The sequence below is a fragment of the Eubalaena glacialis genome, chromosome 6 (assembly GCF_028564815.1).
Source record: "Eubalaena glacialis isolate mEubGla1 chromosome 6, mEubGla1.1.hap2.+ XY, whole genome shotgun sequence".
NCBI classification, from domain to species: Eukaryota; Metazoa; Chordata; class Mammalia; order Artiodactyla; family Balaenidae; genus Eubalaena; species Eubalaena glacialis.
The window spans coordinates 6,098,018-6,109,010 of record NC_083721.1 but is presented as its reverse complement, the minus strand read 5'-3'; the positions used below and the strand labels follow the sequence as shown (position 1 = coordinate 6,109,010).

Below are 10,993 nucleotides of genomic sequence, written 5' to 3'. Positions count from 1 at the left end.
GGAGCACTGTGCTGCTTTAGTTGATGGTCACCCGAGTGGGTTTTGGGTTCCCCTCATCACTCAGACTCACCCGGCCCCAGGCTGTTGCAGCTCTGGGAGAGGATGCAGAACTGGGAATGCAGCCGTATTTACAGCAAACACCAGTGTCCAGCGTCCAGTCACCTCACAGGTACGTTTTAGCCACAGAGGATGAGCAGCTGACCTGCTGAGGACATGACAGCAGCAGAAGGACGCTTCGGGGTCTTGGGCCCCTTCGAGGCCACAGGCCCTACGTGATTGGTGAACTGTGGCGTGAATGGCAGGTCACACAGTCAACGGTCGGGTGGCCAGGTACGCGCCCTCTGGACCGTCCTGGGATCACTAATTGGTGAAAGTCTCCCTGACAAGACCCTTATTTATCTCCTAAGGATATATTCTTGCACTTAATACTGCAAGACTTTTGACAGATCTCACTGAGGCTAGAGGAAAAGATTTATAATTCACAGCTGTTCACTCTTTCCACATACATTAATAGTTTGTGAATCATAAGGGAAATTTAAATGTCCATCACATTTCACATTCTTATGGTTTTTGAAAAATGGTGTTTGTTTCTATTTTTTAAGTTTTTATTATTTATTTATTTATTTATTTTTGGCTGTGCTGCGGCTTGCGGGGGATCTTAGGTCCCCGACCAGGGATCAAACCTGTGCCCCCTGCGGTGGGAATTCCCCGGTGTTTGTTTTTAAATAGGTAGTAAACGTGGCACTGAATTCAAAAGATACAGAAAGGGATGTGATGAAAGTACATCTTCTGACCTTCTACTGTCGTGTCACCCAGTTTTCCAGAGTTTTCCACTATTCCTAGTTTCTTTACGATTCTTCCCATGATATTCCATACATTTATGAATATCGATGTATGTGCTTTTAAAATAGCTTTTAAAAAGTAATACCTAAAAAAAAACCCCACAAGAACTGTTTGCTTTTTTTTTTTTTTAAATCCTACCTGGAAAGTACAGAAAAGGAGCAAGGAAGCAAAGTCTCCTGTGATTCCACAGAAGTGGGACGACTGGTGTTAACATTTGTGCTTTTCGCTCTTTTCTAAAATTTTATGGATAGCTGTAGGTTTTGTGTTTCTATTTAAAATTACTGGGTATAGTTTATAGTTTCATGTGAGAATAGACATCTGTTTGATTTAAAATACATCTAAAGTGGGCTTCCCTGGTGGCGCAGTGGTTAAGAATCTGCCTGCCAATGCAGGGGACACGGGTTCGAGCCCTGCTCCGGGAAGATCCCACATGCCGTGGAGCAACTAAGCCCGTGCGCCGCAACTACTGAGCCTGCGCTCTAGAGCCCGCGAGCCACAACTAAAGCCCACGCGCCTAGAGCCCGTGCTCCGCAACAAGAGAAGCCACCGCAATGAGAAGCCCGCGCACCGCAACAAAGAGTAGCCCCCGCTCGCCGCAATTAGAGAAAGCCCGCGCGCAGCAACGAAGACCCAACGCAGCCAAAAATAAAATAAAATAAATAAATTTATATTAAAAAAATACATCTAAAGCTCTCATCATGCCAATTTTGTTTGCTTTATATTTATGGTGAATCAAGCAGGGAAATCTTTATGTACAAACCCACAGTCATTTTTGTATGGGGTTGATACAGTTCTGTTGCCAGTGCAAGTGGGTGGAATGCGAACTCAACTAGTTTCCTCTTCCCTGACCTGGCCAGACTTTGTGGCCTCGCCTGGTTTTTCTTACACATACATAGCTCTCTGGGGGGACAGTGTGTGTGTGTGTGTGTGTGCGTGTGCGCACATGTACATGTGTGTGGTGCGCACACTGGCCCCTCCTGTCCAATCTATTTATATTTTATTGGACCTTTAAGCCTTCTCTGACCGCTTTAGATAATAGTGATTTCTTTTTTCTTCCGTTCCTCGTCAGAACATCTTAAGTAATATCAATATGACTGCTCTGTCAACTAATTTTGTATTGACTTGTGGTGTCTACTGTTGTGTGTTTTTGTTTCTAATGTTTTAGATACTTTTGTGATAAAGGGTTTTCTGTCGATGCTGCAAGTGCCTTTAGGGCCAGAGACTGTTCCTTAGACTGTTTTATACCCCTCCCAGCGTGTTAAGTCAGTACCCAGGGATATTTAACTTGAAAAAAAAAAACACATAATGGTTTTCCACTAGGGCCACATATACCTTTTACAGGGAGTACATTTTCATAGTTGGGGGGTTACCAGTTAACAGGGAAATTTTCTAGGGTGCTGTTTTCTTACAAGTCCTTCATGACAGAGCCTTTTGGTGGTGTCACAAGATTCAAAGCTCTGTGTGTAGTTGGTTTGCACACCATGTGGATCGCAGGGCAGACGGTTCATTTTCTCTCTGGGTTCACTATTTGTGTGGGTCAGCTTTTCTGCCTGCATGTTTGGAATGTAAAGTGTATGCATCCCTCTTTCAACACTCAGAATACTGACTCTTGCCGCTGAGTTCAATCTTTTTTTTTTTTTTAATTTTTAAACGTGTCACTTTAAAAATTTTTTTAATAAATTTATTTATTTTTGGCTGCGTTGGGTTTTCATTACTGTGTTGGGTTTTTGTTGCTGCGGCGAGCGGGGGCTACTGTTGGTTGCAGTGTGCGGGATTCTTATTGCGGTGGCTTCTCTTGTTGCGGAGCACGGGCTTCAGTAGTTGCAGCACCGGGCTCAGTAGTTGTGGCTCGTGGGCTCTGGAGCACAGGCTCGGTAGTTGTGGCCCACGGGCTTAGTTGCTCCACGGCATGTGGGATCTTCCCGGGTCAGGGATCGAACCTGTGTCCCCTGCATTGGCAGGCAGATTCTTAACCACTGTGCCACCAGGGAAGTCCCACGTCTCTTGTTTTGAAGCTATTACAAATGGGATTGTTTTAAAATTTCATTTCAGATGGTTACAAGTGTACAGAAATTGATTTTTGTACATTGATCTTGTTTTATGTAACCTTCAGAACTCATTTAGCAATTCAACAGTTTTTTAGTGGATTCCTTAGGATTTTCCATGTAAAAATCATGTAATCTGTGAATATAGGTAGTTTTACTTCTTCCTTTCCAATTATTGCCTTTTATTTCTTTTTTGCCTAATTGCTCTGGCTGGGATGTTTGGTATGATGCTGAGTAGAAATGGTGAGTGTGGACTTACTGCCTTTTTCCTCATCTGGTTTGGTATCAAGGTTCTGCAAGCCTCATAAGAATGGGTTGGAGAGTGTTCCTCCTTTTTCTATATTCGGGACTAGATTGCTTAAGATCTGAATTATTTATTCTTTGAATATATGATGAACTTGCTCGTAAAAACTTGCTTGGGTTTTCTCTTAATTTTATTGGAAGATTTTTAACTACTGATTTCAATGTCTTAATAGTGATTCTGGGGTTATTCAGTTTTACATTTCTTCTTGAGTCATATTAGGCATGTTAGGGTAGGGATTTATCCATTTCTTTTCAACTTTCAAATATATTGGGATAGAATTTTTGTAAATACTCTGTAGGTGGTGGAAAATACAAGTTTTAAAGTTTTGGGGTATGGCTTCTGTATATGTCCATTAGGTCAGACTTACCAGTTGTCTTATTCAAATCTTTATCTTTACTGCTGTTCTTTTATTTCCTGAGCTGTCCATTACTGAGAAAGGTATATAAAAGTCTGCCATTATGATGCAGACTTGTAGTTATGTCAATTTTGCTTTATGTTTTTAAGTTATTATTAAATGTATGCATGTTTAGAACTCATACAGCTTCCTGGTGGATTGAACTCTTTGTTGTGTTATAGTAACCTATGTTATCTCTAGCAATAATTTTTGCCTTCAGGTCTTTTTTTTTTTTTTTTTACACCAACTTTCATTTGGATGGTATTTGCCTGGCAGACCTTTTCTCACCCTTTGACTTCCTGTATCTCAGTGGCTTAGATATGTGTATAAAGAGCACATGGCTGTATTTTAAAAATCCAATCTATATTGCCTTTTAATTGGAACATATAGCCCATTTATACTTACTGAAATTACTGATATATTTGGATTTATGTCATATTATTTTGTACTTTTATTTTTGTTTGTATTCGTTCCACTTTTCTGTTTTCTTTTTCCTCCTTATTTGTTTTAGGAGAACCTATAGTTCTTTCCTCCTGCTGCGTTTCTCCTCTGTCCCCTTTACGACGCACACAGAATACTTCACTCCTGACACTTCTGGTCACCAAATGCGTGTGGGTTTTACCCCGTAACAAGCAGTTCTCTGGGACACCAGCTGGGTGTCCAACAGTTTAACTCAGTTCTGATACTCTTTACCTGGAGATGGCATCAGATCCCACAGGTTGAGGGCTCAGCCCCACAAGACTGCCCTCCTCCCCCCTTCCCCCCCCCGCCCAGTTCAGATGCCAGCCCCAAGTCCAGATTGTCACCTGTGCTTCTGACCAACCAGCTAGAACTCAGAGGTTCCCACGACCCCCTCCTCAGGTTCAGTTAATTCTGACCAACCAGCTAGAACTCAGAGGTTCCCACGACCCCCTCCTCAGGTTCAGTTAATTTGCTAGAGCAGCTCACAGAACTCAGGAAAACCATTTACTTACTGTTTACCAGTTCATTATAAAGGATAGGATAAAGGACACAGATGCACATCCAGAGGAAGAGAAGCATAGGGCAAGGTATACGGGGAGGGGCAGGAGCTTCCGTGCCCTCTCTGGGCACACTGGTCTCCCCAGATCTTCATGGGGTCACCAACCCGGAAGCTCCCCAACCCTGTACTTTTGGGATTTTATGGAGGCTCCATCATGTAGGCATGTTCAATCATTAACTCCATTTTCAGCCTCTCCCCCTCTCAAGACAATGGGGTGCGGAGCTACAGTCTAAGCTTCTAACCATGGCTTGTTCTTTGCCATGATCAGCCCGCATCCAGGAGCCATTCAGGAGCCCACCAAGAGTCACGTTCTTAGGACAAAAGACACTACTATCACCCAGGAAATGACAAGGGTTTTAGGAGCTCTGTGTCAGGAACTGGGGTCAAGGATGAAATACTAGAACAAAAGATGCTTCTGGTGATCTCATCACTCAGGAGTTACCAGGTTTCAGGAGCCCTGTGCCAGGAACTGGGGGCAGAGACCAATGCATACACTCTGTTATCTCACAATTACCTTTTGTTTTTCACATTCCTCTTGCCCATACGTTTTGAAGTTATTTGATTTTTGCTTTAGTGCTTATACTATAAAATTTATCAGTGCTTAAAGTTAATATTTTACTCTCCTCATCAGCAGTGTAAGACTCACAACAGTTTAACTCCAGTCTTTCCCTCCCGATGTATATGCTACTCTTGTCATAAACCTATGTGATAGATACATGATACTTTAGCTATATCTTACTTTTTTGTAACCCCACGAGGGATCAATTGTATAAAACGGTAATGTTCTCTTAGAATTACCAGTCTCCTGCATACGAGACCTTTTATCTCAAATCACTTTCCTCCTGCTTGAAGTTTATCTGTTAGAACAGGGTTAACAAACCACTATTTGCAAAATCAGGCAGCAGCTGGACTTGGCCTATAGGCTGAAGTGTGTTTATTTTATTGGAATATCCACCTCAGCCATATCCTGAGGTGTCTGGGCTTACTGAAATTATTCCTTTGATATGCATCTTTACTATCTAGGGCCTGTGTCCTGTTTTTCTCCGTCCTGAATCCCCTCAGCAGTCAGGGGCAGCTGCAGTGGCTGATGGTTTTCTGGCCACAGCATCCTTCGTTTACTGAAATGGCATGTGGCATTCTTTGTCCACAGTGTAATAACGCTAATATGTAAAGTCTTCGTAGAGCTGACCCTGATATCTGTTGTTCCTGTTGGTTCTCATAGCACCTCGTTTTCTTGTGTCTTTCTGTGACCTCTCTAGGAGAATTTCTTGAGGCGTGGATTAAAGGTAGTTTCTTCCGGAGAGGGTTTGCATCTCCACTGCCCTGGGGGTACTACCAGCCTAAATCGCTTTAAACTTTAAATTACAGAGACCGGGTAACCCAATTTCAGGCGCTCCAATAGGATGAGGGCTGATTATGGTTACAGAGTTTAAGTTTGGTAGCTCACTCAGGTTGGATGTCCCAGTTTGTGGGGGGGACCTCTTCTTAGGCCCCTACTTAGGCTGATTTTGTCCCCTGGGTTTTGTCCTGGAGGCTTTTTGGATGCTCAGCAAATGCCCTGTGAACTAAAAATGTCGCCTGCCATATCAGTAAACACAGAATGTTGCAGCCATCATGCCATCACAATACAGCCTCCCTGAAGGTGAGCCCTGAGGGAACTCAGGATGGAAACAGGATGCCCACCATCAAGCTGTCAGCCACTGCAGCTCCCCCCACCCCCCACCACCAAGGGTGCACCCTGAGGAGACTCAGGATGGGAAAACACAGGCTATTGGCCCCAGACAGAACAGGTGCACATCAAAGGAATGATTTCAGTGAGCCCAGACTTGCATCTTCCCGTATACAGAAAAGCACTAAATTCCTTAACTTGAGATGTCTGGTTTTCTTTAATTAACAGTAATCTTTTGATGTTCCTACCACCTGGTCTTTGCTGCAAAAACTCCTGTATATCCTGGCCCCCCCTTTGCCCCTTCAGAGCAGTCCCTCAGAGCCATCTGAGATGCTGTGTCCTGGGCTTAGGTCTTCAATTTTTTCCGCCGAATAAAACAACTCTCAATTTTTAGTTTGTTCATTTTTTTTTTTTTTTCAGTTGATAGCCCATTAGGTGAGCTGACTTCAGAGCTCTGTTTACCTGCCTCCCTGATGCCCACTTTCCTGAGTGTTTACCAGCTGAACAACTGATTAAAAAACATGTTTGTATAGTTAATATGGCATTTTTAGCTTTTTTACAGCAGGAGTGCCAGAGTACCTTGTCTACCAGACTACAGGAAATGGATCTCTTGTTTTTATTTTGAAACCTTTTTTCCTTCCTGATTACAAGGTTATGTTCATTATAGAAAATCATAGTAAAAAAAATTACCAAGGATAAATTTAATAATTGGCCACAATCTCATTCCTCAGAGATAAAAAGTTAGCATTTTAATTTATTACCCCGCAACTTCCTATGCATATAATTTTTTAAACAAGATGACCAGAAGGTAACAGGCTTAGATTATATTTTAATTGTTATTCCGTACAGAAGCACTTTTATTTTTTTATTTTAATTTTTTATTTTTTTTGGCCGTGCCCCTCATGGCTTGTGGGATCTTAGTTCCCTGACCAGGGATTGAACCCGGGCCTTCGTCAGTGATAAGTGTGGAGTCATAACCACTGGACTGCCAGGGAATTCCCCAGAAGCACTTTTAGACTGCTCTGATTTAATGTTACCGTTTGTGCTTCTGTTCTGAGTAGGCATAAGAAAAGATCCCTTGAAAAATCCTCCATCTGCTATAAAGCAGGAGTAGGCATTGCAATATTATAATATTACTCTGTACACCATTTCTAATAATCCTTTTAGTACATTTCTCTAGAATTTTGAGCTTGGTAGTTGTGTCGTTTCATGTGTATTTGTGTATCTCCCCATGTAAGCCTCTGAGAATTCTAACTCTCCTCCCTCCCTCTCTCCCCTTCTTTCCTTCTCTCTCTTTTTTTTTTCCACTGTGATTTTCATAAAGATCAAAGCTTATGTCAATTGTAGTATTTATCTCATCTTTGGTTTTAAATACAGTTTTTTTCCCACCATGACTTTCATTCCCTTTTGAAAGTTTACTATTCTCAATTTTCAAAAGTGTGTTGATATTAATGAAATAAAATTCACATTTTATGGCAAGACTTTAACCATAAAAATTTTCTCTGCCCATTTGGGCCTTCTCTCTCCCCTTTAGTGTGCGTTGTGCATCTGCATTAACCAGACCTCCTTAGGAGATAACATTCCTTCTTAATCTCAGGAAGGGTCACAACTTCTTAGGAGATGACCTTCCTTCTTAATCTTATAAGGGGTCATGATGATTCACACTACTCGCTTTGTACGTGTAGATCTGGATTGTGTAAACTGTCAATAATACATCATTTGATATATAGCCCTCCGCCTCAAAAACTTATATGACTGCACTTTGACCTCTAATGGGCGGAACAGTTCTCAGAACTTTCTGAAGGACTGCCAGGTTATAATCCTTAGGTTGGCTTGAATAAAATTTTCCATTTCTTTCTTAGATCAACTATTGATTAATCTTTTTCATTGACAGTATTACACACCAACCCATAAACATGTTTGGAAATAGTATGGTCTACATTGCAAATAAGTTGCCCTTATAAATAAATGAAAGTAAGTTAATTGACTAACATTGGGAGTACAGCCTCCTCTGTATAGTCCTAATATAAAATATTCTGAGTATAATGAATATATTCATTAGGACTGAGCAGCTAACTTGCGTGGACGCTGATTATACCAATGTGCTCTTTTTAAAGAGCAAGATTAACAGAAAAAGGGTCAGCGTACAGGGTGTGCCACAGATAAAAAATACTGAGTCTTGGGTGTACGTGAGGAAGGTGTCACCCACAAGGGCAGGATATTAGATGCCCAGTTTAGCTGAATAAGAGAATGCTCAAAAGTAATTTTCATAAAACCAAGTTTGGTAATTGCTGTGCTTTTCTTTTTTTAAATAAAGAGAGGCTTCTTATATTGTATCCTTTCAGAGCTGCTTCCATGTTTTTAAGTTACAATGTAATTTGATTCCTCATAAGGTGCTTACATGCATGATATGTGTATGTCTTAGGTTGACTAACTTACACTTACTAGCTATGGAATCCCTTAGTATATTGAAGCCATGTAATAAATCAGTCTTCCAAAAGATAATGGACATGTTTCAGTTGTAGAAGAAAAAAGATGTAATTTTGTATTTGAAATGTTGTCATTGGCTAATATACAATGAACTTTAAAAAATTAGATTAGCAATAAAACAAAACCTTAATTATTCAAAGTCACTTTAAGTACTGAAAACACACACACACACACACACACATTAAAACTACGAGATTAAAGGCACATAAAACCAGAATGTCAAACCAGAGTGGATTAGGATATTGGAATATATTTAAATAATTATTTTTCTCTTTCCTTCTGTAGGTGAAGATGACTTAATAGAATTTACCACAGTTACTTTAGAATCTCCAAAAGCATTGCTGGTGGAGGCCTGACTAGGGGGTAAATGATGCATCTTCTTACTCTGCAAAGTCTCCTCAGGCCCCTTCATAACAGCAGTGCTTGTTTGGTTATTTTTTAAGACATAGCCTGATCCAAAGAGTTCTTCCATTAGACTGCTTTTCTTCTCTCTGAAAGTTGTGTCTTTTGCTTTTGTTCTGGAAGGTTTACCAAAAGAGGGTTCATAGGTGACAGTAGGATGCTCCAGCCTCAGTTCTTCCCCGTGGCTGTGGTGCTTGCCTGTGCTATGAGTGTACCTCGTGCTGCCTGCATTGGCCAGCCCACCTGAGGCAGGAAGCCCATGATGCAAGTTTTCGACCGCTTCTGTGAATGAATAATGCTTTCTTTGTCTGAAGGGTATTTTGATATTTGGAGCAGCATTTTTAGCTGGCATTTCGCCCATTTCACTTATTTCTGGACTTCTTTTAGACTTTTCATTTACTGTATTGTCTTCCTGACCACTTTCCCCTTCGGGATGGATTACTTGAATTCTTTTTGGTGGTAGTTCCTGTTCTTCTTTCACTAAAGTGGTTTTCTTTTCTTGATCTTCTGTTCTCTCTCTCTGTTGTCCAATATTCTCCAGAGATGGCTGTGCTTCCAAATGTTTCTCTTCCTTTGATAAATCTGTAGTAGAAAAATAGTTAATTTACTGATGTTTAAAATTAATGGATTTCTATTTCAAGATGGCATGTTGAGCACAGTTATTTACACCTACTGACAAGCACATTACAATGACAAAAAGGAAAGAAAATACAGGGAAAGGTGCTATTAACAAGCTTGAAATGTTATCCTTTCCTAGAACATACCAGATAAATGAGAATTATGAAACCAAAAGAAAATGATATTCATAAACTTTGCCAATATGTTATTAATAGGTGTTCAACACCACCAGCTAGAATTAGTGCCCATTAAAACAAGAGAATATTTTTTACCCATCCAATTGGCAAATAATTTCCAGAGTTGGAGAGAATATGGGGAAATTGGAACTTTTGCTCCCCATTGGTGGCTTTGTAAGCTGGTATGTAGTTTGGATGGCAATTTGGTAGTATCTATAAAAATTTTAAGTGAACATGGTCTTAGACCCAGCAACTTCACTTGTAGAACCAAACCCTACAGAAATACACAAAGATGCGTCTAAAGATGTTCACTGCAGCCTGTTTTTTTCCCCCAATAAACTTATTTATTTATTTATTTATTTATTTTTGGCTGCATTGGGTCTTTGTTGCTGGGCGTGGGCTTTCTCTAGTTGTGGCGAGCGGGGGCTACTCTTTGTTGCGGTGCGCGGGCTTCTCACTGCGGTGGCTTCTCTTGTTGTGGAGCATGGGTTCTAGGCGCGTGGGCTTCAGTAGTTGCAGCACACAGGCTCAGTAGTTGTGGCTCGCAGGCTCTAGAGCGCAGGCTCAGTAATTGTGGCACACCGGCTTAGTTGCTCCACGGCATGTGGGATCTTCCTGGACCAGGGCTCAAACCCGTGTCCCCTGCGTTGGCAGGCAGATTCTTAACCACGGCACCACCAGTGAAGTCCTGTAGCCTGGTTTAGTAAGAGTGAAACATCCTCAACATCTGTTCAAGGATTCCTGGTTAAATGAATTAGAGTGCGTGGGACTGTGGAAACTGAGTTACTGAATGAGGAGGTGAGCATGCACTGCCAGGAGGAGATGATCGCAGAATACTGTTGTATGGAAAGAAGTCCCTTCCTCTGCAGATCCTTCCCCAGGCACCGAGGAAGCCCTGTGTGCAGCTCTCCCCTCCTCAGAGGACCAGACCCTCGCGGGTTCTGAGCAAACAGCGTCGCTAACAGCGAACCGCTCAGTGAGGCCATCGTTTGTGAGGGAGGATGGGGACAATATCGGGTGTGCAAAGAGTT

The 10,993-nt window shown here is 41.6% G+C and overlaps 1 protein-coding gene across 1 annotated transcript in view; it reads right to left on the bottom strand.

Annotated features, from left to right (window-relative positions):
- Positions 1 to 9,019: 9,019 nt before the first annotated feature.
- LCA5L (lebercilin LCA5 like) overlaps positions 9,020 to 10,993 on the bottom strand; it is a 35,199-nt gene continuing 33,225 nt past the window's right edge. The window contains exon 8 of the mRNA XM_061192857.1: positions 9,020 to 9,750. Coding sequence (XP_061048840.1) covers positions 9,020 to 9,750 — 731 coding nt within the window. The remainder of the gene's footprint in view (positions 9,751 to 10,993) is intronic.